The 26,813-nt window shown below is 41.5% G+C and overlaps 2 protein-coding genes across 12 annotated transcripts in view; one reads left to right on the plus strand and one right to left on the minus strand.

Moving 5' to 3' along the window:
• foxp2 (forkhead box P2) overlaps positions 1-24,538 on the minus strand; it is a 115,569-nt gene extending 91,031 nt beyond the window's left edge. For 4 of the 9 annotated variants that reach the window (XM_085768724.1, XM_085768720.1, XM_085768729.1 and 1 more), the window contains exons 1-3: positions 11,083-11,329; positions 1,930-1,996; positions 1,166-1,237 (exon numbers count right to left, since the gene is read on the minus strand). The gene's annotated coding sequence lies outside the window, so the exon portion shown is untranslated. Of the gene's footprint in view, positions 1-1,165; positions 1,238-1,929; positions 1,997-11,082; positions 11,530-24,464 lie in introns of those variants that run through there. The other 5 variants (XM_085768722.1, XM_085768716.1, XM_085768727.1 and 2 more) reach the window with 5 other exon arrangements.
• ppp1r3aa (protein phosphatase 1, regulatory subunit 3Aa) lies at positions 15,181-23,687 on the plus strand. 3 transcript variants are annotated; one of them, XM_085768715.1, is made up of 5 exons: positions 15,181-15,708; positions 15,948-16,033; positions 17,145-17,203; positions 17,349-17,449; positions 18,027-20,233. In XM_085768715.1, the coding sequence occupies exons 1-2, from the start codon at positions 15,249-15,251 to the stop codon at positions 15,995-15,997; spliced, it is 510 nt and encodes a 169-aa protein (XP_085624841.1). In that variant the 5' UTR covers positions 15,181-15,248; the 3' UTR covers positions 15,998-16,033; positions 17,145-17,203; positions 17,349-17,449; positions 18,027-20,233. The 3 variants fall into 3 exon arrangements, with proteins under 3 accessions (XP_085624841.1, XP_085624839.1, XP_085624840.1); XM_085768713.1 differs by having other exon boundaries at positions 15,181-16,033; positions 18,027-23,687; XM_085768714.1 differs by lacking the exon at positions 17,145-17,203 and having other exon boundaries at positions 15,181-16,033.
• Positions 24,539-26,813: the final 2,275 nt, after the last annotated feature.

Consider the following 26,813-nt stretch of genomic DNA (forward strand, 5'->3'; position numbering starts at 1 on the left):
CTTTTAGGTGGAAAAGGAAATCTGGACTCTGCTTCACTCTGGAAAGATAGGACTCTAGGGGAAGTGGACCTGGTTCTACAGCCAAGCCACTCAGCATCTTTACTCCTGCCCACAAGCTTTAATCATATCTGTACCTCAAAGGCACTACTTCATGACATTGTAATAAAATGAATACATTTTCTCTGTTAGTTTGAGGGCAGATGATATAAATAAACCTATGGATTCATGACAAACGGATGGCAATTTTCATCTACAAACCCAAAATAACTCCACTTTTTACTATCCTTTTGAATATTTAAGCCAACCAATTTATATAGCTCTTATTGTACTGATTCATTATTTACTGACAGCACTGGAACATATGTATACGCAGCAAATCACTGAAACATTCACACACACACACACACACACACACACACCCCACTCGATTGATGCCAAACTTTTACGAACTTAATGAAAACTTTTCCTCTACTTTTCACCGTCACTCCCTGAAAGTGTTTGGAAATGTGTGTGCGGTCATGCAGCATGGATGCGTGATTATATATGAGAGATCTAATCGATAGAATGGCCACATTAGTCATGCTGGAGATATAATTGGTGACTCCCGTTACGTGACCTGAGCTTCTTCACACTCATTTGCGGACTGACCTGGTGGCAAACAGCACCTTGTTTCATTAGTTTTAAATAGAGCTGTCTATGATCATGTCCAAGTTTTGCTGGACTACAAAAGGTGCATATTCAACCAAATAGTTCATACTTCTTAGATATTTACTAATTTGCTGTTGTTATTTGGTATCACTTCTAAATGTCCATTATTAAATATCAAGCTAAAACAACACTGATCATGAGAACGGCGTAGAAATATACCCAACAACTGGAAGTGTACATTAAGGTCCTACATCTCAAATCAATTTAATTGTAATGGATCAATATATATAAAAATTTCCTAACACAACCTAATTTGATAGGGATTCTAATGTCCCTGTCCCTGGCTCTGCTGATTCATCATTTCACGACCAGGTCTGTTTTCTTCTCAAACCAAACCCCACCAACCGTTATGACTGATTACTGTAATGAACTGATTGGCTCATTACAGTCAACACAGTAATCTGGGAGAAAACACAACACCAGACATGCATGGACAATAAAAAGTACTTTCACTTACCACTTTGGACTTTACAATGTGCGTTGTCTGCTTTGTTCTACGGGTGCAGAGTGTACATGTGCATATTTCATCCTAAAATGAAAAAAATGGACAATTGGACAAAGCACAACAGCGATACACTGAAGAAAGCTGTAGGCTCTAACCAGCATACAGTAATACATAGTAGGTGCACTGACATCAGGTTAAAGCTAATAAAAACCCTGTACTCTTATCCCGCTCTGTTCCGCTACAAATCTCAATCAAGACATCAACAAAATAAATAAAAAGCCTGTTCTCCAAGCTTGCCCACATTTGTCGGCCATAATGCATATCATAACTTCTAAGGTGGAGTAGATTGAAAATCCTTGGGGTGTGAAAACCAAACAGGCACAACTGAGAGGTTGCCCAGTGGAGGGGGAATTCTATCAAGGTGGACAAGATGAAGATTTGTTACATTTGAGGGGGGATGGAGCCCCCTTGACCTCCACTAGATACTACAATCACCCAGACACAGTGGGGTTAACAATACAGTATTATCACAACCAAGACACATTTGGCAACTGGTTGGAATAAAAATTGTAAAAATGATTTTGTTTTTTATCCAAACAGACATTTCATATAAGAGTTTCACTTTGAAAGAATGAGCTTGAGACAATACACTGTGTAGACCACTGTTCATTTGAACACTGATCCTCGGAAAGAGACTGTTAAAGCTGCTCTAATCTATCTCAAGGTTAAGGATTCTTTGACAGATGGACATGAAGGAACCATGTTCAAATACTCACCCTAAGGGAGAGAACTTGCTGTTGTTGTCCGTCACAGGAATGGAAGGAGTCCAGCGATGTCAGCTATCTGAGATAAGACAAAAAACAGAGCGTATACCATTAAGTCCAGATCTATCTCATGACATACTGATCTTTTTTTTTTCCTTTTTAAATGTTTCCTACCCTCAGTTGGTGCTGGTGTGGACATGTGTGGGCTAGACTGTGTCTTGCATAACCATTTTCTGTATGGCTCGTAGGTGAAAGCAATAAACTTTGGAACAACAAAGTGCACCTGGATGTTGCCGTGAGTGTGTATGTGTGAGTGCATGCACAAACAGGCAATGCACAGCACAGCACAAGCTATAGTCCACCCACCCCAGCACCCCCACCTACCCACACACACACACACACAATCCCCACTCTCTCAAGTTAAAAAGGTGCAGTGCCTGGAGGGCTCAAGCTCTCAACGCCAAGTAAATCACACTGTTAACCTGACACAATTGATTTCTCATGTACTTCCACTGAGCTGTCTGCATCCAAGCACACATGCTATGGCATCTATGTAATTTAGTGACCATTAGTATTGATGATTTTTTGTGTTAATCACACGAGTGCAGCAGGAATGTACAATACCACAAATTTGACTACAGATTGCCCTGGACGTTTTTACTGCACATACATCACATTTAAAGTATTGGGAGAAAAAAAAAAAACACTGAACTAGCCTCATAGATGAGAGCATGGTGGAGGCAAATTTCTGCTGCCGGGGGCATGAGGGGCACGAAACGGCCTGGATGTTCCTCTCTGAGATTTTTTTTTCTTCTCCCTTTTATTCTCCCAGAATTCCAATGACCCCTACAGGCAACCAGTGACTGCTGAATCCTAAGGAATGTGCTCTCTGAACTGTACAAAAAGCCCTCAGCTCAAAGAGCACAGCTGAAAACAAAACATGCCAACTGCTATAATTTTTCACTGTTTTGAGTTTGTGGAAAATGTTGCACAGATTGCTGTGCAACATTTACTCAGAGTGGGGTGAGAGAGGTGGGGTGGGGGCTGGCACCAAGCAATGGACTGTATGCTGGGAAAAACAGACATGAAAAGGTCTGACAAGTTTAGAATCAAATGGGGCTTTCTAAAATCATATGATTCATTTGTATTGTGTCTGTATACACACTGAAGATCAGAATATCTCTTTATGAAACAGAGGGAAAAAAATGTGTTAAGGTTTTGCAAAAAAGCCCGACTGAATGAGATGGCTAAAGCTGTTCACCTTGAAGTAAAAAATAAATAGTGCAGTGTTAAACATAATTTAGATATAAAACATTATTTCAAGTTAATGCCCCTTAACTTCAAATTATTTGACGGTGAGTAGACTTCAATATCACAACAGCTCTGGGCTGTGCAGATGACATATTTTATTCACTGGAAAAGCATTAGGAATGCTATTAGTCTGTATGACCTCCAATTCGTGAGGATTTACAAATACCACACATACCTTTATGCCAAATATAAAACCATTGGTAAATTCTATCAACTTATAAATATGGCGGATGTATTCAAGTATTCATGAAGGCCTAATAATGCTATAGGCTGATATTTACATAAAGCGCTCGCGCACTAAGTCAAGATAAACTATTTAAGACCCGGACCACAAATACCTCCACACTGCAGAAAAAGGAGGGTCCTGCGATGAAAGAGGACATTATGCTAACAAGTCAGATTATTGTACACAATAACTTTATCTTAAAAGTAAATACCATCCTTGGTGTTGGAAGGGGTGGAGGGTGGGGGGGGGGGGGGCATTATGGAAAGTCACTGGCAATATTTCTGTAGGGACCAAATGCTCCTTATCAGTGTTAGTCGAGCAATTCAGGCCCGCCCGAAGAAAGATGAGTCTTCAAACTCATTCTATTCATGGTCAGACGTGTAATTACCCTCAGCTCACAGTCTAGACGTAACCGCTTTCACAGTATTTAAGACCCCCTATGCAACGCGCGGACGCTGGCTCCTACCACCAAGCCCTGCACGTTAAATCTGTGGGCAGATAAATTAGTGAAGAATGCAATAAAATAGACACAATGAGGGGAACTTTATCCTCCCCGCTGCTAAATGAGATTTCTTTGAAATGCAGATCAGTGGCTCTAGATTAGTGAATTTTAGCTGCTGTCAACATCATAACAAAATACAAATGCGATTGTTCGCTGGTGCCTTATCTCCTTGCTTCCATCTGCTGGCTGGTTATTTACTCCCCCCTGATTTACTATGCAGATCTAAATAAGTCGCATCAAAAGGAGGGCTTACTGCACAATGCCTTCTTAAGCTTCTACATCAAGGTATTTGAAAAACCGGTAGTCACATGAAAAGGCTGCCCATCAAAGGCACATCTCTAATGAACTCTCCTATATCAGAGGGGGCTTGTGGGGCCTGGCTTTAATGCCGTCTGTGTGGTGAGAGAGGAGCACAACTACAAATCAGACCCACCAAGCCACGGCAGAGAAGGGAGGAGGACAGAGAGGGGGAGAAAAGAAAGGAAAGACAGGAGGAGGAGGAGGAGGAGGAGGAAGGCCTCAGTTATCAGATGAGATTAGCTCAGCACAGGGACTAGTCCTAGGTCTTCCCATTCATCCATCTATCTCCTAAGTCTGGGCCGAAGCACTCATCAAAAGATGACAATAGCACTAGATTTGAACAAGTTATAATAAATTAAACTGGATTCGGCCACAGGTTAGTTAGGCTGGAGAACTAGAAAGGAATCGGAGAAAAAAACTCAACTTCACAGAACATCTGGATGGCTGTTTATACTACTGTGTTGCAAGTGAATCAAAGAGTGATATTAAACACCGTAATAAGATGAAGATGGAGAAGAAGGAGAAGATGATGATTCTGGGACTGTCAAATACAGAAAAAGATACATACTCTGCTGTCTCCCCTTCTCATTTTCCCCAGGTCTGGAAACAGCTTTGGTAATCTCAAACAGAGCTTTTGCATTACGCTCCTGCAATAACCTTTAATTTCATGGTGTATTTGTTGCATTCAGCGCACAGGCCGGATTACAACCGACAAGCTTTAGATTTATACGGGGAAAATAAACTGCATGGAGAGATCATGATCTGTATACCCCCCCCCTCCTCCTCCTCCTCTACACACTCTCACCCCCACCCACCGCCACCACACTGCCACCATCCCTGCTTTGTAGCAGTGTGTCTGCATGAAGGGGAGACCCCCACCAACAAGCATGCAGTTTACCAGTGAACAATTAGCCCCGGAGCAAGAGCACGCCCGGCACTGGCACATGTGGTTAAGAGGCGTGCGCTGCGGGAGAGCACCAGATGATGAAGGGATGAGGAGGAGAAAGAGGAGGAGGAGGAGGTTGGGGGAGAGAGGAGAAGACAGTGAGGGAAGGAGGTGTGTGGCGTGTGCCAGACACGCGTGTGCCAGTTTTTTGGCTACCGGGCATGTCCTTTGTTATTCACTTGCAGACACTCTTTACAGAGAAGATAAAGACAGATAATGGGAGCGGTTACCACCTCAACAAATCCCAGACAACTCTGACTCAGAATTTTCAGAGCCCATCCAGATTGAGCCGTAATGTGAAGGCATCCGATGACTGAGTCGCTTTGCTACAAACACTTTCTCGTCCCTCCCCTAACCCCGCCTCGAGCATCTTTCTGCTGTGTGGCATGCCAACTGGGCCCAGTGCCAGTCGCATTTGCAACCACAAGGGACCCTTGTCTTTTTGCCTTGCCTAATGAAATGACAAAACAACAGATTTGCATATGCAGAAACAGGTGCTGTAACAGGTTTGACTCCTTTTGACCCGAGCCGCGTTAAAGAGAGAAAATGTGGAGAGAGAGAAAAAAAACATGCAGGAAAAGGAAAAAAGTTTATGACCAACAGCTGCCTGGAGGTATTTAGGCTCTGATGAGCACTCAAGACTGCACCATCTGCCCCGCTGCTCGCCAGAAGTGACAATCTAAATTAAAAACCACTCATCAATTATCATAAAAATAAACCATTGTTTTGCTGGGTCCATATGTTGTGGCCGTTTTTACTTTTGTTCTCAGAGAGAAGCATTGCAGGCCGGGCTTCCAGGCCGATAGCTGTGATCCAGGGAAAATCCAGAGAGCCGCACAGTAGCCTGTAATTACCCTCCCACCGATCCGCTGTCTTCAGACCAGAGCCCTGCGTCATCCTACACATTATCCAAGTCCATCCTCTCCACATTACAGAGGAGAAAACCCAGTCGAGCCAATGTGGTGAAAACACGGCCATTGTTTGGAGTAGGATTAGGGGTTGCCATCCAAAGAGCACGAGTTAGGTGTTCAGATGGTGAATGAAAATAAAATCACTACACTATACTTGCGTGTAACTAGATAACTGCTATTATGATTTATGCAAATTTGTATTTCCAAGCCAGAAACTAAAAAAACTACAGTAGAGAGTGTGTGTGGCTGTGAAACAACACAAACACAAAGTGATGCATTTCTGAAAATGTCAAATGTCTCCTCTCCACATTTTGACCAAATAATGTCCTGACCCACAGGGTCTGACTGGAAACCTTCCTCTTGTCCTTTACTGAAAGACAAAGCTACTGTACAACACCCTTTGCTCGCTGAGCCCACTCCATACCACCGCCGCCACCACCACCCAACCCCCCATTTCCATTTTTTCCTCCTGTTTTTATTTAGGTGAGTGAGACAGAAGGAACAAACCTGAGACAGTCGTGACCCTGCGCGAGTGTTGTAACTTGGTCTAGAGCTACGCCGGCAGAAGGCAGCACCATATGCCCTCAGCCCCGAGCTGGATGCTCTTTCTGCAGCCTAATGTGCCTGTCAAAAACTGTTACTGTCACAACCCCCCCTCCATGTTTTTTTTCCCCCCTCTCACAACATGTTAGAAATAAACATTTTTTCCCATTTTTTTTCTCCCTGTGTCTCCCTGGGTAAAGCGGAAAGGTCCTTGGAGATGCGAGGCAGAGGAAGTACTGACTGTTTGTGTGTGTTTCCTGCCAGCAATCAGCTCATCAATAAACAGTCTATGGCTGAAGCTCAGCCATGCATACATCAAAAACTAATAATTGTTCTGGCTCATTACACAGTGGGCATCAAATGAGAGACATCAATCAGGCTGGAATCACAACTTTCTCCACCTCTTCCCTCACTTGTATTGTTAAATGTGCAGCGTATCTATCTCATTACTCATCTCATTACTAAAAGATACAAGAGATGTCTTAATAAAAGGCCCTTTAAACATTTCAGTGGAGACGGCTACTGTTGTTTGCCTCAGCGCTGCCTCACATCAGGTTTGACTGTTTACAAGTGACGAGGCTGACGGCTGAATGCAGCCTGAGCGACGCTGACCTTGCCTTTTACCATGAGTGACCCTCTATCTTTAATTCAGGGCAAGACCCCAAAACCAACAAATTTTTTTCACACCAGGACACTGTCCATCTGACCGTGACTTGGATAAAAGCTGCCGTGCCTTCACACCACACTGACCAGCAAGTAAACATGCAATTGTTAACTCAGCAAGGAAAGGAAAAAAAAACACACACAAAAGAAAGAAGAAAAAAAAGCAAATGCAAGATCTGTGGCTGCTGCTGGTTGACTGTGATTCAAATGAGCACATCGTTTATTTGGATAAACAGATAGATAGGGTCAGCTAGTGTTACGGGCCAGGCTTGTGGCAGTGTGGAGTGTCGGCTCAAAGGCAGATGATGAAGAACAAGGCCATGGTCAAGACCACAGTGAACGCTGGACCTTATGAAAAGGCATGATTTATTTTGCATACCTAAAGAGAAACATTGCACACACAAACCAGAGAGTTTGTTTTATAACTCTCCATCGCTGTCCCTCTCCATTTCAGACTTAGACACGCTGTGAGGTTACATGCATCAGCCAAGAGCTACACTCTTTTGCCTTGTGAGAGTAGGGTCATTTGTTTGTGGCTTCAGAATCATCAGAGGGAGGTTAGACAACATAAAATCCAATATTTGCAAAACAATCTCTGCAGGATATTTTGACATGTGATTGTTTTGGTCTAGCTAAAGATAAAACCAAGTTTTTTTTTACTTGGCTAAGCAAACATGAAACCCACAAAGATGAACTGCAACAAATTCTACACGTGGCTATGAGCTGAGATGAGACAAATGGCCAGTGTGAAGAAGTGACTGACTCTTTTCTCAGATGGGTCTTACAGTAACTTACCATTGTGTGGGCAGCCTGCAATCTCCTTTCTAATCCTCATCCCCTGACCCCACCCTGCACAGCCTTTCTCCGGCCAAACAGTCACAGCGTTCCTTGCTGACAACAGTGTCGAGTCGGGCTTAAGAAGTGACCCAGAGCGTAACTAAAAAAGTCTGAGCTGTCTCAAGACTCTTAGTAACTGGGGCACACAAAACATCATTACTGTGATGTGGATAATTACAGTGCAAAAGGGTGGCCTCTTAAGCATGTAATACACCCTTTTATCTTGAGAAGTCAATCTTTCCAAGGCTGACAGCTTGCAGCATATGATCCTGGTAAACAAATACTTTTGCGCGGCACAAAAGTGCCATTAAAGGCCAAAACTGTCAACACAAATTCCATTCTTACTAGGGGGAGGGAACTGAAGTGGGAGGGAGTAGGGGGAAGAGAAGGGGAGGAGGGGGAAAAAAGGACTTGATCACTTCTGGTTGCTTTAACTTGCATGGAGGTTGTCATGGAAACATTTCTATGAAGTTAACGGGGGTAAAACCTGAACACGGGCCATCTAATTGCCTTGAGCTTAGTAACAGGGCCAAGATAGCCGTATATGAAAACACACTGTGTAGGTAATGTGGATGGGCTCAGTGAGATGTTTAGAAAAGTGACGCTGGTGCACCACCCTGGTTTTCTTACCCCCCCACTCAAACGCAGCAACACCTCAAGGGTTGAGCGAGCAGTCTGTTTCATTACAGAGGTGTTGGGGGATGGGTGATGGTGCAATTCAAAAGCTAATCCAAAAGTGAGCAAGTGTTTCATTGCCTTGGAAGTAGCGTGATTCCAAACAGGATTGATGCGATCAGTGCATGAAACTCACCTTCTGGACTCTCTCTAAACTGCACTCAGTCATTTAAAACACGGTCTGCATTGTCAGTTTGAGTGGTTTTCTGCATTCGCAGCAAATACACACAAAGTTTTCATGGGGGCTGTGAGAATTACAAACACAAAGCGTTTTCTACTTCAGCTCCGCTGGAAGCAACAATTTCCACATCTTAGATAAAATCATGCATCAACCAGTGTTCACTGAGCTGAAAGCTGAATGTTAATTTTGATAAATGATTGAAACGTATGACAGGGTATACACATTAATCCTGTGGAGGACATTCATTTTCCTATTACCATAATGTAGAGCACGACCGCCCGATGATAAATGCAGCAATCAAAAAATGGACGCAGAGTGGGGAGAGTCGGGGTAATAAGTGCACTGCTCCCAACAACGGTCAGTCTTGGAGGGAGACTAATGGCGAGTCTCTCTCCATTGCTCTCATTGCCTTAGGAAAAAAATACATCCTGTTTTACAAAAGTGACCTTACTTACCGCACACACCACCCTGACAACAAGTAAACAAGGGAGCACGGGCTGTTTTAAATGTGCTTTAAGAAATGATTACTGGGGCACTTCAACAGAGGGGCTGATTGTGCACTGTCGCTGACATATTTCACTAGGGGCATTTATTGCCGCCTGGCCTTTGAAGAGTGAGAGCTGCTGAGTGAGGGGGGAACTGGCCCACACCTGCATAACTGAGGAGGGAACACCTGTGCACCCTGCGGCTTGAACAAGGAGGGTCGATCCAGCTAATCCAGGGATGAAAGCTGATCAGAGGACAGGCCCGAAGAGTTCAGCAGCTCCCACTACCTTGTTAGCCTTTCTTTATAAAAAAAAAAAAAAAAAAAAGTTACAACTATTGATTTTTGGGGGCCACAGTGATTGCATGAGAACAGTGGCAAGACACAGAGAGTAGTATAGAGGAACTCAGCAGAAGCTTCTATGAGCTTTTGGTGTTAAGATTAATTAGTCAGAATTTTATCATCATGAAAACCGATAGGCTTCCAGCAACTCTTGTTTCTGGACAACGAAAAGAGATGGGATATAAAAATGGAGCAAGCAAGCACGGTAAGGTGTTGACATGCTGATAATCATAGATACTGAGCATGCAGACATTGTGATTGTGACGAAAAAGCATTAAATCAAAATTATAAACAACTACATTTTATGTTTTAAAAACTAATTGCATTTTTAATTCTATAAACTTAAACCTACATTACTGACACAATGTACTTTAGAAATATTTGCATTAACATAACAAGGTATTCAACCCTATGTGTCAATGGTGATAACACCATGACTACAACACCAAAGGAATTTCAAAAAATATAAATGATAATTGTCTATTTCATAAAAAAATAAGATGATGCAGATGACATGGTTTTATTATAAAATATATATGAATTACACTTTTAACTATCTGCAACACATATAATTAATCAACTATTTGCCTGTTATTCCTGCAATTATATAAATCACCAATAACAGTAAACAATAAACATGTTGTCAAATACCTTTCAGTGCCATTCAGACTGATAATCTGACGTTATATGTTGTTAAAGATGCGTAGAGATCAAATCAAATCTAACAACGATATCATCAATAATTTGACTAATTTGTCACAATTGTGAACAGTGCACGCTTTAAATTTTAGTTTTCAGATACGTCATTTTGCGCTGGGTGGTAAATAAATTGTTTGTGGGCTTCAAACTGACAGTCGCATTTGTAACTTGAGTTAAGGAATACGAGCCAGGAAACAATAAGTCAGATTTTCAAAAGTCAGTGTTGAGCGTCCAGACCGAGGCAAAGCCCGGTCAGTGCTGTCTGTGGGTGCTGCCATGAGAGAGCCGACCACGATGCTAGGTAGTAGGTGAAATATGTGAACAGCTGCTCGGTAATTTAAAAAAAAAAAAAAAAAGGCACAGGAAGTCAACACAAGGTCTAAATAATAATGTTGCATGTCACAAGTTGCAACGCGCTGGATAAACACAGGGCAAACTTGTGTTGGCCGGCGTGTCCACTTCCCTAATTCAAGAGCAGTGGACAGCAGAAGTAAAAAAGTCAGAAGAGTGCGGAGAGAAATAAGCTCATGGGCTGAAAAACTTACCACAAAAAATGGCAGGTATATTTCCCTCACGGTAAAGTCAAAGGGACACACCAGGTGAGAAGTCGTCGTCCTCTATACTCGCAGATATCTTCACACGTGACTGCCCAAGTTCACCATAACGCAGAGAAAATGAACAACAAGCTGCAGAGTAAATAAAACCTCAAATATTCCTCCGCTGGGCACCGCTGTCGGAGACACACACACACTCTCTCTCCTGCTGTCTCCCGTCAACGCCGCTGTTATTACTAATGCAACAGAGGGAAAAGCAGTACACTTAGCCCTGTTTGAATGACGCGCAATGCGAGGAAGAAGCGGCTTGTTTTTTTTTCTCTTCGTTACGATTCAAACACACATCAAGCTGTATCCCAGCAAGCAAGTATATTTGGGACTAGAAACCCCCCCAGGGGAGGCACTTGCTTGTGCGCTGAGGTTGTTATTTTTGGGCGTGCTGCGACCCCGTGTGACGTCAGGGCCACCTGCTGTAAACAAAAAGTATTCTTTTTCAAAAGAAAAAAAAAGGAAGGAAAAAAGTTTGTTTCCTCTTTCTCTTCCAAATCTTTCACGGTTTAGTGCTACTCCATTAGCGACCGCTCACACCGGAGTCCTTCACTACGTGTAGCCTAGTTATGAAGACGCTTCGGAGACTGTAGGTTGCTATTGTCCGGGATTGAACCGGTAACCGTCCAGTAACGGGACGGTCCTTCCGACCCAGAGATAAGTACGCCTGGTGCTGCAGCTGGGAAACATGATGGGTTCACATGATGGAAGTCGCTTTATTGAAAATACATCCGCAAGTGGGGACTATTTTTGGGGGAAAATCAATATGAATTCCCATTATGTGCCTGTAATATTTCAACAAGAACTTCTGCTTTTTCTGTGGTAACCTTCTCTATAGCGACCACACAGTGACCGACATCAAATCTTATGTTTCCCCTGTTAATATTCCTCTTAGATATAGGAAGTTGTTTGCTTTTTTTGTCATATTTGCATGGACAACTACACTCAAATATTCTTCCACTTCCATAATCCTCCATAAGGACAGTATATTCAACAATCAATGTTGTGGAAATTAAAGCAGAATTGTATCGATGCGAAATTATGATCAAATGTGATCAAATCTGTGTAAAACAAAACACACCCTTAAACTTCAGCATCCTCCAAATTAGAATGTCCACTGTACGTCCAGTGACATTTTTGGTCACACATTTGAATTAACCTTAATTCAAAATCCATTTTACATGCACATTATTAATTTATAGAATTGCACAGAAAAATATACTTATTAATAGACGTCTGGACGTGTCTGCATACAGAAAAATGAGTAGCGTAGGCTACGACTGTAAATATATTATCCTATATATCATTAGCCTGCGAATAATGTTATTAAAATTCGGTATTACATATTTTCATGTAAACACATTTCACCTATTTTAAAATACATTTGCTGCTAAATAAAGACTTTGAGGTAAAGTAGATTTGACAAGATGCACTGGTTGAAGATTTTTTTTTTTTTTACCCATTCTATCATAGACCCTCACAAGGTAGCCTAATTTAACCTATTTATTCATTTAATATTAGATCCGAAGCCAGTCACACACTGAGCAGTAGTTAAAATTGGTTACTTTCATTTACCTCGTCTTTCTTTTCTCCTTTTTTTTCCCAAACCGCTGAGACGTTCACGGTCAAGAAATGAATGACCAGATTATTATCAGTTGAAGAAAAGAAAGGGTGGGGGGGCAAGATTTTCAAAATGTAAGAAACGCGAGAAGTCTATCTCGTCTCATTCTCTCTGCTGTCAACATTATAAAACGTCACTTTTGATGTGTTATTTGTGTTATGAGTATTAGTGAAACATGTGATTGATACGTGGAAAAGAGGTGTATAACGTGATTCTTGTGGCTTACACAGCCGGTATGTATAAAGAAAGGATTTGATACACTGTTACTAAGGCCAAATATTTTCTAAAGCTTAGCCAATAAAAGCAGGAGACCCTTCACATCTTCTTATGAGTTATTACTGTTAGCCTAATATTAAAGGCAAATCATTCCCCATACATGTAAACCAATTCTACCACACGGGTGATGGGTAGCCTGGATATTTTGAACCATTACTTCATTTCCAAAATGTATTAAAACTGGCCTTGTTTTGTAGAAAATTTGTCATTCAAATTCATACTAGATGAGATGGATGGGAAACAAAGCATTTCCCCATTTGAAATAAGGGAGGGATAAATCAGATAGATCAGATTCCTTATTATCTTTGTTGTTAGCTTCCTTGTTTTTCTTGTTTTTGTGTGTGTTTTTGTTATAAATCGTAATTGCTATTAAAAATTCCACCAAATAAAAGCAAGGAGGAACCAACATCTGGGAAACGATGAGGATGGGAAGGGAACTGTGGTCGTTTGCTGCCACCTACTGATCAAGACTGGTATTGAAGTCTGTCCAGGGTTACAGCTAAGACAAAGGACTGTAAATAACACTTGGGAAGTTTCCCAATTCATGCTCACTACATTGAAGGGTTTTCTCTCACAGTATCTGCAGACTTGGAGCTCATTGTCACACAAAAAGTGCAAACAGAAGATGCAAATTAATTTGCCTGAGATGTAGGAAACTCTAATGTATTTTAGTCTGATCACATAGTGCCATCTACTGATACACATCAGACATACAAGTTGTGCTTTTGATGAATTCAGTAGGTCAACAATATAACACAGACATTTTTGTTCAGTCTGTTTAAAAGGTGTTGACTCAGCTGTTTGATTTTTTAAAATCAATTTATTGTATACTTTCTTTCTGATACAGTATATTTATCCACCTCTTCTAAATGTGAATACAATCCCTTACACACTGTATGCATTATAGATGACTGTATTTAACTATTAAGATTTAGAATTTTTAACACTGTTTGATTTGCCAAAGTTGCAAATGAGATACTATTTAAAGACCAAAGCTGCAATTAAAAGTTAAACAAAGACTGTCTTTGCCTTCAGGATGTAAAACAAAGGGTCTTTTGAGGACAAAAACCCACTCACCTACCTGTGACGGATTGTATAACAAGCACAAAAATCTATTTAAGATATACTGGATTCGCAAGGGTAGAGTTACACTGCATATCATGGATTAGTTGAAAAGTTCCGGTCTGAGACACACACTCACGGAAAGTCCAGAACACAACAATGTTCAGTCCTCTGCTCCAAGATCCCGTAAACTTGCAAAACTGAAAGCTATATCTTTGATGGCACTGATATGAGAGAATCCGTAGATACTCAAACCAAATGCCAACACAGGATAATTTGGTATATTATTGATTTAAATTGGTAAAGTTTTTTTTTTCTTGTACTATGGAGGCCAGATGTCAGAGGTCATTGTCGGCTCCATTGCAGAACACTGTACCACTGTGCACCTTAGCACAGCAGGTACTGACCAACACAGGTGGTTAACCTGCAGTCCTCTGAAGGCAAACCTCCATCCATTCAAGGCTAATGAGCTAATGATGCAAGAACGTGATATTTCAGTGCATGTTTCTGCTAAATGCAGAAGTTTTATCTCCATGAAGCTTCAGGCTATATACGTAGCTATAGATATATTAACACAGATAAAATGTATCTTTTTTTTTTATTATGTAAAACACACAATCACAGTGCCATATATAAGAGGTGTGAATAGTTAACGGGAGGTGGTTTCTGCTGATAGACATATTAATAAATGTCCTGTGTGACCTATGATTCTTAACTTTTGAAACAGCCCAGATACTATGTGACACCATTTCACTCAGATCAACATTTACATCCCATCATAAAAGATGGAGACTGTTAGTTTGGATTTTTTTCACTTTGAAGTAGCATAATAAAAAGTCAACTAGTTCTGCTTTGAAGTCCCTTGTAAAAGCTACATTTTCACATATTTATTTTGTAACTAGCAAACATATTGTGAGAGGATAACTGAGGGGATAACTGGGCTGCCGTGGTCTAGTTATATGTGGCCTATTAATAGGCCTGGCTCAGACTCACAATGTTCAGCTGTAACCGAACTCCATCTGTCAAGTCACGTCCTCTCCCTGCTCTCCCTTCTACAGTATCACTGCAACCAGGCTAGGGGCACTCTGGTCTGTGCCACCCTCCAAGCCAGACAGACGGCAGAACAGGCCTCTCAGACCTCTCGCACATTATGGAGGCTTTGTATATCCAACCCTTGGAAGAGGATGGGCTGAGGATGGAGGAGGGGGAGCGGGAAAAAAGCGGGGAACAGGAAAAGGGAGGAAATGAGGCCTCGTCTCCCACAGGCTCCACTACAGATGAGGAAACAGATGAGGACTCAGAACCAGAGCCCCCACCAGTCGTCCGAAGGAAGGTGTCATTCGCTGATGCATTTGGCCTCAACTTGGTATCAGTTAAAGAGTTTGATGATGTTGATGTTGAGGTTGAGTCTGAGGTCAGCCAGCCACCTGAGTTGGAAGCAAGCCATCCTTCAGAGGAATTCTACATGTCCTGTCTGTTTACAGTCCCGTCATCCCCGGAAGAGCTGGACCAGAGGCTTGAGGAGCAGATGATCGAACTGGAGAGCATCGAGCTTCTCCGAGGAACCACCACGCTCCGTGGCACCATCAGGGTGGTCAACCTCTGTTACAGTAAGTCTGTTTATGCCCGGATCACCATGGATTCCTGGAACAGCTACTTTGACTTGTTGGCGGAGTATGTGCCCGGATCCAGTGACATGAAAACAGACCGCTTTACGTTCAAGTACACTCTGATTCCTCCCTTTGAGAGAGAGGGGACCAGAGTGGATTTCTGCCTGCGTTATGAAACATCAGTGGGCACCTTCTGGGCTAACAACAAGGACATTAACTTTGTGCTGTTCTGCCACCAGAAAGGACAGGGGAAAGAGCAGGGGCCTCAAGGGCTAGAGGAGAGCCCTAGCTACAAGAGCAAGAGGGGCTGTCTGAGAGCCAACAGGTGAGAGAATCTGAGGCTGAATCTTTTTTTAAACATGCCCCCGCTGAAGGAAGTCACGTCTGCCTCATACATCAACAATAGATGTCATTACACTATGATCAATATTCAAATGAAATGTAGGCTGCTTGGATCCACCAGTGCAAACTGTTCATAGAAGGTTATGCTCTCACTACCAGGAAGGTATCAAATTTTCAATGTTGAAATTCAACACAGCATGAGTCTCTCTATAAAGTGTGCTGGTCTCCTCATTAGGGGTAAGCACGGGCTAATACTGCTCACTGGCTGGGCCTTTTGTATGTTTACAGTAAGCTGTTATGTAACTTTTTAGCAATGGATGTTTGGACTGCAGAGAACATATTGCCCATTTAAGGTCAGTTGTCTGTCCAGGTTTCCATGACGTCTCAGCGTGGCAAGGAGAGACAGATATTTATACTTCATCCTCTTTGACACCAGTCTCCGCATTTTTTCTGCACTAGGATTAAATGGTCCTTCTGTATGGGTGTTCTGGTGTGAGTTGTTTCAGTATAAAAGTTGTGGAAATGTGAGCACAAATTCAAAGGGCTGGTGCTGATGAAGGTATAGGATGAAAAGCGAGAAGAAAAACATCAATATAGAAAGTATTAAGGGTGTCTCTTTGATAAAATACACAAACTAGGTGAAAGTCCCTTTCTCCTCTTTGTTCTACTTCACTAAACTCATGAAGAGGAGATGAAGTATACATAAAGGGGAACCAGGTTAGAGAAACAGTTCCACATCTTAAGACACTATGGGACACAGTGGCTGGTGGAAATAGGGTGTCAATGAGTTTAAATCTTTTAATCTGAAAATCTGGTGTCGTTTCACACTACCACTTTGTTTTTTAACCTTTCAGAAGAAAATATATCCAAACCATAAAAAAGAAACACTTCATTCTCTTCTGAGATGGTATTTTTTCATTTTTTTGGTAATTCTTCAAATATTTGCATTTTGGAATGAGCCCTCAAAGCCAAATATTTAAAGCTTGTTGAGAAACACTGAGACATGAGAAAACGTAACACTGTAGTTGTGTAGTGTCTGTAACACGTATTTGTGAGCCTATGTAACATTGTTACCATCTAATTCTGAACCACAGGAGGGGAAGTGCAGAGGAACATACCAAGGAGACCATTAACACAACAACAGTTTCTGCAAGTGTGTACACTTAATTTTTCTATGTGTGTGTGTGGGTTACTGTGGGTCTGTGTACGTAAGTGTGTGTGTGTGTGTGTGTGTGTTTAGGTGTGTGTGTGAGCATGCAAGCAAACTTTGACCCCGATGTATGTCACTTTCTTTGCAGAAGCACAGGCCAGTCATAAAGCAGAGGAGGCTGCCAGGAGGACATTGGACAACAATGCAGATATACAATCACTGCTGTACAATGAAGAACAAAAACATTTGGTGAGGTTCATTTACCATCTTCAAGTCAGTTGTTGACCAGGTGTTAGGCAGATGCGCCATGTTAACACCACTCTTATTTCTCTGTAACCATAGAAGTAATCTGTTGAGATAAAGTGAGAAAGTGAGTGTGTTCTTTCCAAGTATAAATGGTATGTCGACCAGAGATGCAAGTCATACTGGTTAGTGCTGAGTGGGTCCCTGAAGGATGTGGAACATCAGCTTGCCTGACACATGAGAACATGTCTGGAATCACGCGTGCAAGCTATTAATAATAAATGCAACCTGCATGCAGACCTGTGTAAACTTTCTGAAAAGTTGATGATGTAAACAAAAATAGGCTTCTGTGCTGAGGCTGCAGCAGTGTTGCAGTTCATTGCATCATCACAGGAATGTTACATATAAAAGAAAAAGTCATTCAGTGGGCCATTATACAAATGCATTGTCATGAGATTGGTATTACGATTTAAAGCAACACATGACCTTAAAGACAAACAACAAAATTGTGCTAGTAGCCTCTGGTTGCAGTTCAAGTAGCTTGAGCATAAATACTTGGCTTGACCTTTGGCCTTTCTGACAGGTGGATAGTGTAAAAAGGCGGCACAGAGCAACACGTTTGGCACGTGTGCAGGACTTCTTCTCCAAGAGGAGACAGCCAGTACCAAAGGCTTCTTCACATGACTCAGAGAGTGGCCAGAAGTTTTCTCAGCCTATGCCAGCTCCATGGAGTGACTCTGCCAGCTGCTTCTATAGCCGTCAGAAGAAACAACCCAATGAGAGTCCACAAGTCCTCACCTACCATCAGATTCCTCTGCTTACACTGGACTGGAACAATGCTACGCCGCAGTCATGGGGGGCTGCTGACGTGGATAGCTGGGCTGGAAGTGCTAAGCTGACCTTGTCAAAAGCGTCAGAGAAGAAAATAGAAGATCCACCTTCTGTTAGTGATATGTGGGAGACATTTCTTAATAGCACAGATGACACCACTGATAAAGAAGTCTCAGTGTGTGATGTATGGCAGGAATTTCTTAATGGGCCAAGCAGTAAGGACCATTCTAGTGTTCCAGAGTCAGAATGGCTGCAGACAGCGGCATCAGTGTCTCCCTCAAATGACAAGGAGCCCCAAATCCAGTATGTAGCACCAAGTCAATACTTTAAAGAATTTCAGGTGGGCACGGACACGTCCGCCACCTTACAAGCACACACCGCGGCTGCATGTCAGCCGCTGTCAGACGAACTCGAAACACCATTGGAGGGGCTCGTCTTGAACACTGAAGACGTGCAGCCAGCAGAGGCATGTGCTGGCAGTCCAACAGATGACAACACAGCGACACGAGATGCATCCCAAAGGTCACAGACAAACTCCGTAACAGACACTTCGCAGGAATTTAGCCTCGCGGGGGCAACGCCTGTGTCCGAGGGCTCTGTTGACAGTTCAGCTGAGTGTCATGAGCATGCAATCTGGGAGCTAGAAAGAAAAGGAATAATGGGAGAAGCAGAAGGAATAAGAGAAGATGAGCCCTTCCCGCCGCATATGGCTGACTTAGTAACAAGCTCAGGGGAGTCGAGGACAACAGACATGACAGTAGTGCCAGAGTCTCAGAATGCCAGCACTGTTGATAGGATCTCAGAGGGAGCGAGGCTGGATGAGGGTCTTTCTTCCAGAGGGGAAGGCGAGGTTACAGGTACAGCACACAATGCAATGGATGACATGCTGGCATTTAGGGAGACAATCAGACAGGGGACAAAGGATGAGGAAAGGTTTGTCTTTTCCACGTCTAGACAAAGAGCAGAGGAAGGGATCGTGACAAATTGTATGAAAAATAAAGTATCTAGAGAAGAGGAGATATTTAGGCCACATAATACAGAGGAGAGTGAAATCTCCCAGAGGTATGCAGAGGAAAAGCAATGTGAGGAATTCAGGCTGAACCAAAAGAGCAATAATCTATTACAAGAGAACAAGAGAGATGAAAATGAAATAAGACCTGCACAGTCACATGTTCATGAATTCAATCCAAATCAAACATGTGAAGAGGAATTCAGTCTGAGCCTCGTAAAGGAAAGCAAATTCAATTTGGGTGAATTAGAAAACAAAAATATGGCATCAAATAACAAAGAGGGATTTGGGCAGATTCAGACGGGGAATTCACTTAGTGAAAAAGACGACGAAGTAAAGGGACTAATTGGTGCAGAAGCTGAAATTAGCTGTGATTTAGATGCTGAGGCATGGCAACATGAAGAAGCTCTACAACAGAATTCATCAGAATTCACCATGGGAAACACATCAATAATATCAGAAATACACAATGAGCAGAAGACTGAACCAGGGGAAGAAGTATATGAGGACTCCACACTGACACAAGTTGAGGAAAATGTACTGAAACCTGAAACAGGTGAACATGTATTAGTCTCAAATCAGACAGAAGGACAAAGCTTGAGTTGTTGTGGACTAAGTGTGGAGCAACAGGAAATAAACTCATCATCACAGAGCACACACACTGTAGAATCAGGGGACAGGATAGAGCCATTCCCAAGAGACCATGATACACTCAGACCTTTTCTAACAGATGAATGTAACCCAAACCCCAAAGAGGCGGTAGAGATGAGATGGACATCATCACAGGACAGTATGAAGGGTCAGAGAGAGAATGTAGGCAGGGAAATAAGCCCAGGAAAAGTTATTGCAGAGGAGAACATGGCAAAGAAAGACAATTCAACAGAACTTCAGACACAACCTGAGACAATAGAAAGAACAGAGGAAGATATGAGTCAGAGAGACAAAGATGAGAGAGTGAGCGCCGAAGAGCTGAAAACAGGAGCAATGGGGGAGTTGATGGGTAATGTGGAGGACCCTCAGGGAGAGAGGGAGAACGCACCAGATGAATTGAAAGAACGAGAGTTGTCAGCAGAAGGTGAGAGCTTTGCACGTGTTGAATGTAAAAAACTGTCTTGGGGAACAAAAGAACCTATTACAGCAGAAAATACTCCGACACTTGAAGCGATGGGGTCGGGAGTGGAGATGTTCGTGGAAAGGTTTGGAGAAGATTTGGTCCAGAGCATTTGGGAAGATGTGTTCAGTCAGAGTGGGCAGGCCTCTAAAGGAGACACAAATACTGTTGATACAGGGCTGGCAGACAGACCCGATATTACATGTGATCTTCATTTTCAGACAGACGTCAGCGATGCTTTCGATTCAGGTGTATTTTCCTTGACAGAATTACCAACAGATCCAAATTTCAGCCTCTGTCAAGGTCTTGAGGAAACCATAGCGACTAATAGCAGTGAATCCTCCCCGAAAGAAAGTCATTCACTCACCACAATAGAGCAAGCTCCCTTTCTCTCTGAATTACAGACAGATTTGAATTTAAGTGCTCATTTCAGTCAAGATATCACAGCCACTTTAGCTGCTCTGAGTACACAGCCATTGACTAAATCAGCCCAAACTCTCAGCCCCCTCAAGGATCAGGAAAACTACTCTCAAATAAAAAGCAGATCAGTCACTCGTCAAGAGACAGGTAGACAAATAGAGGACTGCGTGGTCACCCACAAGGAGAATTTCAATCGATCGGCCCACCCATCTCACCAACATCTGAGCCCCTCCTCTGAGAAATTGCAGGAGTCTGATGGTCTCGTATGGTGGAGTGTATTATACCTCCTCAGTCACATCACTAGACTTCTCATATGCGCCACTCTAGTTGCTGGATTCTTTGTCATCATTTTCCTCTACGATTTCCCAGCATTCTTTGCTCTCTATGTTTTTTCATTGAGCTGGTGGTTCTATAAGTGGAAGAGCCATCGGGTGGCCATTAACAAGGGGATAGGGCGTGAGTTTGCAGAGAGAAGGGGCGTTAAAGAGTGCAGCATGTAGGATTTTTACAACAACAATTGGCAAAATCTTCCATATTTTCATACTTCCAAACTATATATTCATACTGGTGAGACCATTGTTGAATTGTGACCCATTTAAAAAAGCTACATCCTCTTGCGATCCACTGTCGTATATAAAATAATAAAGTGGTTTAGAAAAAATATGAAATACAGCAACTGGGTGAGGTGTACCTTTTTTATCTCTCACACACACATATACTAATGTAATATAACAATACAAATGCAGAGTAAATGTGATTTTCTCAGAGTAAGAAAAAAGGGGAAATATTATTGTAATATTAAAATAGTAATTTACACTAGTCACACATAATAAGTGTGGTAGATAGCAAGGGGGGAGGGAAATAGGAAAAATGGAGAAAATCGAGAAAGATGAGAAGGAAAAAAGGTGTTTGTCAGTTGTGAGTTTATGTTGGTGTGTATGCCTGTACGCGTGGTTGGGTGTGTAGTGATATTTGAGACCTGTGGTCATGTGCGTGGCTTTGGTCTGTTTCTCGTTTAGATGAGATCAGAATGAATTCCATGTTGATCTTTCTGTGAGATGCTATAGCTGCTATAGAGTGTTATATAACTACAGTGGGATCTAAAAGTCTGAGACTGGGGGATGTACAGTCAAAGTGGTCTCAGACTTTTAAACTCCACTGTAGGTTGGTCCAGTGAATGAAAGGACAAGGTTTTCTAGATGTTTTTATCCTCAGTTGGGAGGGCAACTTGTGCAATGCCTCCCAGTGGGCAGAGTGACAGGGGCAATGGGATTCTGCACCTCAAGACCGTGCTGTCTAAAGGGGGTTAACTGGTTGGCAGGAAAATAATCGTCAGTGCTACCCAAAGTGCAGGCTGTCTATGTCAGGCAATCCCATTTTCTTGGCTGATCTGGGTTTGGTGGATAGTTACATGTTGTATAAGCTGCCGTTTTGTGTTAGTAGTCATAGAGAAGATTTTTTCTACAGATTTGTATCCAGAGCTCAGGGTTGGGACGGAGAGCCAAGTCATTTACCCATTTTAGAGTTGGGAGCGTCATGATGCTATCTGAGATGGAAAGAAGTTTTTTGTTTTTGTTTTTTTCTTTTGAGTTTTTGGAGGTGGTGTGTTGTAGCTTATTTTAATTTTGGATTAAGTTATGGATTTTAGTTGTTGGTAGTGGAGGATCTGGTCTATCCCAATCTCATACTTCTGGATTAGTGTATCTAAACTGGTTGTTTTGGTTTAGGTGACGGAGACAAGGGATTGTATTTTGTCTTTGTTATAGAAAATTAACAGGTCGGTTGTGCTGCCGAAGACGGAATTGTGCCAAACTGGTGTGAACCCACATGGTGCTAGTGATGATGCTGTGGTTTTATTGGTTTTCCACCAGGCTGTCAGAGTTGAGGAGATTAGATTGTTCCTACACTAATTCAGTGTCTTTATTGATCGTGGGAGGGAGGGAAGGTCAGCAACCGAGGTGGTTTTACATTGATTTTGCTCTCATTCTAAACATGGGTTATTGTGGTTGTGGTGCGTTTGGGTACATTTGAATAAACATTGTAGTTGATTTGTAGAGGAAGTGGAGGTTCGGTGCTTTTAGCACACCTTGTGATTTTCCTTTGTGTAATGCTTAAAAGTCAAATTCTGGGACTTGTGGGGGTTTTTTCATTAAAATTGAGCAGTTAATGAGTCGAGTGCTTTCAGCTATTATGGTGGGAAACATTGAAAACAAATAATTAAGTGGAGGCAAGGTTTTTCATTTCAACAGTAGTGATTCGCCTGATGAGACTGAGGAGCTCCGACAGCCTCCAAGAAATGTTAATGCCTAAATAGTTTAACTTGTCAGTGTAAAGTGGGATGAGGGAATCTGCAGAATACCAGGCATCTTCAGATCATGGTAGGGAAGATGATATGTTCCACTTTATTGTGTAGAGTGAGATTTCTTTTCTTTTCTTTTTGGTTGCTGGTTCATTTAAATGATTACAGGGAAATATGGAAAATAAACAATTGGTGCATCAGATTTATTTTTAATTTAATTCCTGCCCTGGCCCTCTCAATGTCATGCTTTGTTGTGGTTGTCATGTGCCCCTGGTTGGGAATCACTGACTTCCTAAATCAGGACAGGTTTTGTTCTTATTAATCATATCAACTGAGTCATCTTCTCAAACAAGTCAGTTTTAAAACATAAAATTCACATGAAATACAAGAATTTTCTATGTTTTATTCATATGAAAATTCACCTGTTGTTCAGTGTCTTTAGATGTAGATTTATGTGTATGATGTGTGTGTATATTTGCTGTGTTTTATGGGCCCAATATTACTTTACAATGTACCTAATGGAACAAAGTGATTTACTTTGTTTTTCTTGAATAAAAGAAATTCATGACTGAATTAAAGATTTTCAGTTTTCTTTTCGTCACAAAACAAAACAGACTCTTTATGCTCAAAATGTAATTGTTTTGATAGTTGTTTAGTTTGTTTTGTTTTGGGTTTTTTTACATGTAATGTTTTATGTTTTATATTTTACACATTTTTGGCTGCACTCATGAGAAATAATACAAGCAGGTAAGTGTTATTCACACAAAAATGTCAGTTGATGAATGCAAAATGGTTTTGCCCAATATGTATCCATGTAAGCCTTGGTTTTGTCTGTTATCCCTACATTATAGCATAATATCCATTAGTAACCATTCCAACAAAGTATATTAATCATTTTGCAAGCAAAGTATTCTCTTTTAGAAACCCCTTGCAGATATTGTCAAATTCCTTTTGTTCAATTATTTTATTTGGCATGCATTTTCACACAGCATGTGCATTTTTTTCCACCTCAGTTTGTCTGTACAAGGTTTTTATTACCCATACAGAACTAACACTGGGTTATCCAACCATATGTATTAATGACTATAATGTTTTTTTATCTGCAAAAGAAGAAACTCAAAAGAAGATAGTCATGATGGATTTGTGAAGCTACAGCTCATTACTTCACAACAATGGAGTCGGTCTTAAGACTTGTGTGACAAATTCACATTAAGTGGCAGTAACCATCTACACTCAACTCTGTTGTGATGTGATTGAAAAAAGTTATAATAAATATTGGCAGGTGTCCTCTGATAAACTGTGTTTTAACTGCAATGACCTCCTTCAGTATTATTTATGATGACTCACTGACCCAGACATGGCGCCCTTCACAGACCTGAGGATCAGTCAGCAGTTCATTGTTCCTGGACTTCAAGAGTTCTATAAAGGTAATGTAGTGATTCAGAGGAACCTGTAATGTTAAGAGAAAGATCAGATTTATGACCATGTTCACTGAAATAATCTTTGGAGGTAAAAATCAAACAACTCTGTGGTTCTCTGTGCCGTTATATTTTTTATCAGCAAGATCACATGTTGGGCATCAAATGAATAAACCCTTTGAACCCCAGCGGGGTATTTAAAGTGAACGTGTAGACGTCTTTGCCTCTGTCTCTAAGGAGTCATTCATCGTTTCAGTTTTTAGTGCCTGCTGACAGGAGCTGGACTCAGGTCAAATTCATATAGCAAATAGTCCATTTCATTCCTGCTGCTCATGTGACTTATCAAAGGCACTTTACCACAAGGTCAGTAATGCAACAGGTTAAAATTCAGCCTTTTGACATGGTAACATCCACTTCAAATGAATACACACACCATTTAGGAAACTCTTTGCAGAACCATTTTGACATGAACCCCAGTGAATCACAATTGACCACATACAGTATATCATGCAAGTTCAACAAGTATGCACAGGTAAAAATGAAGTGTAAGTGTGATTTTTTTGTGATGTAATCATGAATTAATGCATTTACTGCACAAAAATTAAAGTATTTATTCAAATGTAAAAAAAAAAATAATAATAAAATACATGTGTTTACACTGAAGATAACTTCGATTTATTAATAACTCTGATCCACACAGAGTGTTAATTTATCATAATTCCAATCAATTATACCTTGGACTGTTGGACAAATTGACAGACATTGGTGTGGGTGGATATACAGTAGTACTGGATGATATCAAATGTCCATTGGTGTTTTGACACATCTGTCAGCTGTGTGTATACTCACATCTGTCTTCCATCTCCATCCAAGTACTGAAAACCCATCCAATGGGCATGTGATACATGACAAATGAGCCTCATGCAGCCACTCCCAAACCTAAGGAAATATGAAAAAAAAACATATATAGTTATATGAACAATTAGATTAAGAAATATTTCTGCACAGTGACAACAAAACACTGTTTCAAATTGCAGCCTCATTGTTGTTCAGGCTGGTGTATCACTGTACATATTATCTGCTGCGGCACCACAAGCGGAGAGGTCTCACTCTGTGACACCGTGTGCGATAAAGTGGCGGTTTGAGTGACACTGCACTTCAGCTGAAGTCACTTGATCCCGTCTGGGGTATGTTGACCTTTTGTAAGCTGGCTCCAGTCCCATGCTGGCACCTTTAACAAACTGGCCAAAAGCCAGTGTTGGCACAGCAGAAGGCCACTCTTCACTGGGCACTACACTGAGGAGGCACAGCTATTGTAGTGTGTACAGACAAAAAGCAGCAGTGACAGGAAGAAAGTCAGGAACAAGGGCAGAGGTGTGAGGTACGTACTTCATTAAGCCTTACACCACTAACTGAAACAAATGCCAACGTGTACAGGTTACTTTACACATTCCTCTTTGCTGCACGTTGGCGAGGGATGGGGTTACACTTTTTATACATCAGATGACATCAAGAGGTACAGTATCTGCTGGGAATCTCTTACACCCATCACAAATCATGTGATGGGTGTAAGAGTCATTCGTCATTAATCTATCTATCTATTTTTTCTCTGACAGGCAATTCTAAAAATTCAAAGAGATAAAAAGTATATAAAAGTGCAGTTTCATGAAACAAATGGAAATGCTGTACCTTAAAAAGGCCAGACTTACTTCACTGTGTGAACTCTGAATATGAATCTTATGAATTTTGAGGTGCTTCATTCAGTGAAAGTTGGTCACTCACATTTAGAAATCTACTACTACTTACACTAACGCTAGTTTTTCAGAAACATTTTAAGAATAAAATGTGTTCTATGACTCTAAACCTGATTTGAATGTGAGGGGAAACTCTGCTTCTTCGTCAGAGAAAAGTTGGCATAAATTCTGGGGTTATATCAGGTCCTGGGGAGCCTGACGTGACAGAGGGAGACAACTTAACTAACCCTTTATTTGGATTGAATCCCAAACCTATGTCTTGGCAGACAGTGAGAGCCTGTCATAACACTACATTGGTGCTATCCTCATTAGCCCTTCGCTCATGTTGCAGTGTGTAGGTGTGCATTTCTACATATCTGAGGACTGAGATACAAGCTATAAAAGGAACACTGCAGGATCACGTGAGAGATGATGTTCCTGTTTTCATATTGGTCACAAGCTTCCTCTTCTCCAATATCAGTCATAAAAGCCCTGAGAGATTAAAGTGTGTGTTCTTTGTCCCTGTAGTTGTCTGATGATAACATGGGG

This window comes from Trachurus japonicus, chromosome 23, assembly GCF_045865225.1.
Source record: "Trachurus japonicus isolate A0001 chromosome 23, Traja_1.0".
Classification (NCBI taxonomy): Eukaryota; Metazoa; Chordata; class Actinopteri; order Carangiformes; family Carangidae; genus Trachurus; species Trachurus japonicus.